The 3010-nt window shown below is 45.7% G+C and overlaps 1 protein-coding gene across 1 annotated transcript; it reads right to left on the reverse strand.

Annotated features, from left to right (window-relative positions):
- Positions 1-604: 604 nt before the first annotated feature.
- LOC123586444 (olfactory receptor 6Y1) lies at positions 605-2136 on the reverse strand. The gene has a single exon (XM_045455668.1). It carries the CDS (start codon positions 2134-2136, stop codon positions 1159-1161), a length of 978 nt encoding a protein of 325 aa, XP_045311624.1. The 3' UTR covers positions 605-1158.
- Positions 2137-3010: the final 874 nt, after the last annotated feature.

Below are 3010 nucleotides of genomic sequence, written 5' to 3' on the forward strand. Positions count from 1 at the left end.
CTCTCTTTCTCCCTCCCTCTCTCTATTGGATAAATAAACTTTAAGAAAAAATAAAAACTAAAAGTAAAAAGGTGAAATTTATTGAATGGAATTATACTTTACAAAGCTGATTTTATTTTATTTTTTATTTTATTTTTTTAATGTTTGTTTATTTCTGAGGCAGAGAGAGACAGAGCATGAGTGGGGGAAGGGGAGAGAGACAGGGAGACACAGAATCCAAAGCAGGCTCCAGGCTCTGAGCTGTCAGCACAGAGCCCGATGCGGGACTTGAACTCACAAACCCTGAGATCATGACCTGAGCCGAAGCCGGTCGCTCAACCGACTGAGCCACCCAGGTGCCCCACAAAGCTGATTTTAAAAAAGCTAACCGTAAAATAAGAAGTGAAAAGTAATTGCTAAATTACTAAATTGCTAAAATCCGTGCTCCGGAAATACAGAAAAGCTTTTGGTTTTTAATGCTTAACATCTTGAAAACACAAGGTATGCCTCCTAAAGTTTTGCTGAGGTTTTCACAAAGCTTGGGCCGCTCATTGGCTTTGCACTTTTGAATCAGCAAACGAGTCAGGTAAGATGAGGTGGTGACTTTTTTTGGGTGAATGCATGCCAGCGTCTCTGTGGAAAAATAGGGGGTGGGGAGAGGACGTGAGGAGGGAAGGAGGAAGGGAAGGAGGAGGGCAGAGAGCGAGCACATCTATGAGTCTGTAAGAGGAAAGACAGGACAGAGAGAAGCGAGGAAGAGAAAGAAATGACAACGAGCAGGTGGAACAGAGGCCACCAACACGTATTCACAATTCCCCTCTTCATCTTCAGTGTTTTCACTCAATGCATTTATTCAGCGATCCTTTCAATAAGCACCTACTGTGTGACAGACGCATCTGTCCTCTCGTGGGGTTTGTATCTTAGTGGGAGAGAAAAATCTGCCCTCGTTTCAAGGAAGTTTGGGGAAATGTCTAAAACTGGTCTGCTGGGCTAGAGGTAGAGGCTGCCGCTTGCGAATGTGGTTCTTTAGCCACGTTTGCGTCTACACACGCACACACGCACACACAGGGGAGCAGGGTTAAAGTACTGGATGTGGATAGATAAGCAAAGGCCAGAGTGTGGGGTGTGGATGTGGAACCATCACCTCCTGACTCAGGCCTGAAGGGAGTCTATAAGTGTTTAATTGCTCAAAGCCACATCCCCTCTGGAACGACTTCCTTTGCACAGTATGGTCTTCTTGAGGGCTGCCTTTACTTCCTGGTTCCTCAGACAGTAGATGATGGGGTTGAGGAGGGGGACGATGACCGTGTAGAGCACAGATACCACTTTGTTGGAACTGTAGGTGTACATGAGCTTGGGGCGGGCATAGGTGAAAAGGGTTGTGGAATAGAAGAGAATTACAACAGTCAGGTGAGAGGCACAGGTGGAAAACGCCTTTTGGCGGCCTTGTGAAGAAGGGATCCTAAGGATGGCACTGAGAATGGTGGCGTAAGACGCCACCACCGCACCAAGGGGGATGGCAATAACCGCGAGGGCCAGAAAGAAGTCTACTAGCTCCGCCTGCGAGGAGTCTTCGCAGGGGATGCTGAGGAGCGGAGAAATATCGCAGAAATAATGGTTGATGTGAGGTTTGCCACAGTAGTGGAGTCGGGCTATGAAAACCATCTTAATCGCGGCAGTTGTGAGTCCACAGAGCCAGCATCCCCCCGCCAGGGTACCACAGAGCTGGTTGGTCACGATAACTGGGTAGCGTAGTGGATTACAAATGGCTACGTGGCGGTCAAAGGCCATAACAGCGAGGAGGAGGTACTCTGCGCAGACAAAGGTCACAAAGAAGTAAAGTTGAGTCATGCAGCCATTGAAGGAAATGGTCTTGTCATGGCTGAGGAAGTCCACCAGCATCTTGGGGCTGATGACGGTGACATACCACATCTCCAGGAAGGAGAGGTGGCTCAGAAAGAAGTACATGGGCTTGTGCAGTTGTCTGTCACCGCGAATGGCCAGGATGATAAGAGCGTTCTCCAGCAGAGTCAGTAGGTAGGTTGCCAGGAACACGAAGAAGAGGAAAAGCTGGAAGGCTGGCCGTGTTGGAAATCCCAGAAGAATGAAATGTATGGTTGCTGTGTGGTTACCTGCTTCCAGAACTTTGGTGATCATAACTGGCTGTGGGCACAGACAGAATCAGATTTTTCCACTTCCTGAGCACGAGCCAACCACCAATGATAGAACCCCCCCAGCAGCAAAGTCATCACAAGAGAAGTTCTCCTGCCTTTATACCTTACTTCATCCTAAATTATGATCAAACCAGAACTTTTGAGCCATCATGTATTTTGGGGAGCTTATATTTTAATTTTTGTCAACTTAAGCCAAGAGAGATAACTCATCCAAGGTACACACAAGTGAAATTGGAAATTTCTGACTCCAAATTAATTCTGTGCCTTTGCAGTATATCCCTGTTGGTCATAGGAGGATGGCCTTCCTATCACCCCTTCACCATAAGCAAGAAATCCCATCTGCTATGTATGTAAAGAAGCCGGAAACTCAGGTATTCACCGCGGGCTCCCCCCCCCCCCGCCCCCCGCCCCAGGCATAATTGGCATAACTTCCAGAGAAGTCTTCTGACTCCACTTATCTGTACGGAAAGAATTCTTCTGTTTGTGGGTTTGTTTCCTATTTAACAAGGTTGTAAATCTTGAATGAAGCAATATTTGAGCAAACACACAGGGTTAATAGCAAACATGATATGAATGTTTGCCAGCTTCTTGGAGAACAAAATCGAATGGGTAATCTAAAAGATAATGTTTTCTTTGATCCGATCCATTGTATGGAGTGCTGGATTAGGAGTTTAGGAAAAGTACATCAAATCCCACTTTTGTCTAACTCCACCTAAGTGAGCTTACTACTTAATGTTCAGAATGTTAGTTCTTTTATTTCTAAGGTGGATATAATATAATTTCACCACATCTGTAAACATCTAATGAACTTTAGATTTTAAATCAAATTCCTATGGACATTTTCTGTGACCTTTCGA

Source organism: Leopardus geoffroyi, chromosome C3 (assembly GCF_018350155.1).
Source record: "Leopardus geoffroyi isolate Oge1 chromosome C3, O.geoffroyi_Oge1_pat1.0, whole genome shotgun sequence".
NCBI lineage: Eukaryota > Metazoa > Chordata > Mammalia > Carnivora > Felidae > Leopardus > Leopardus geoffroyi.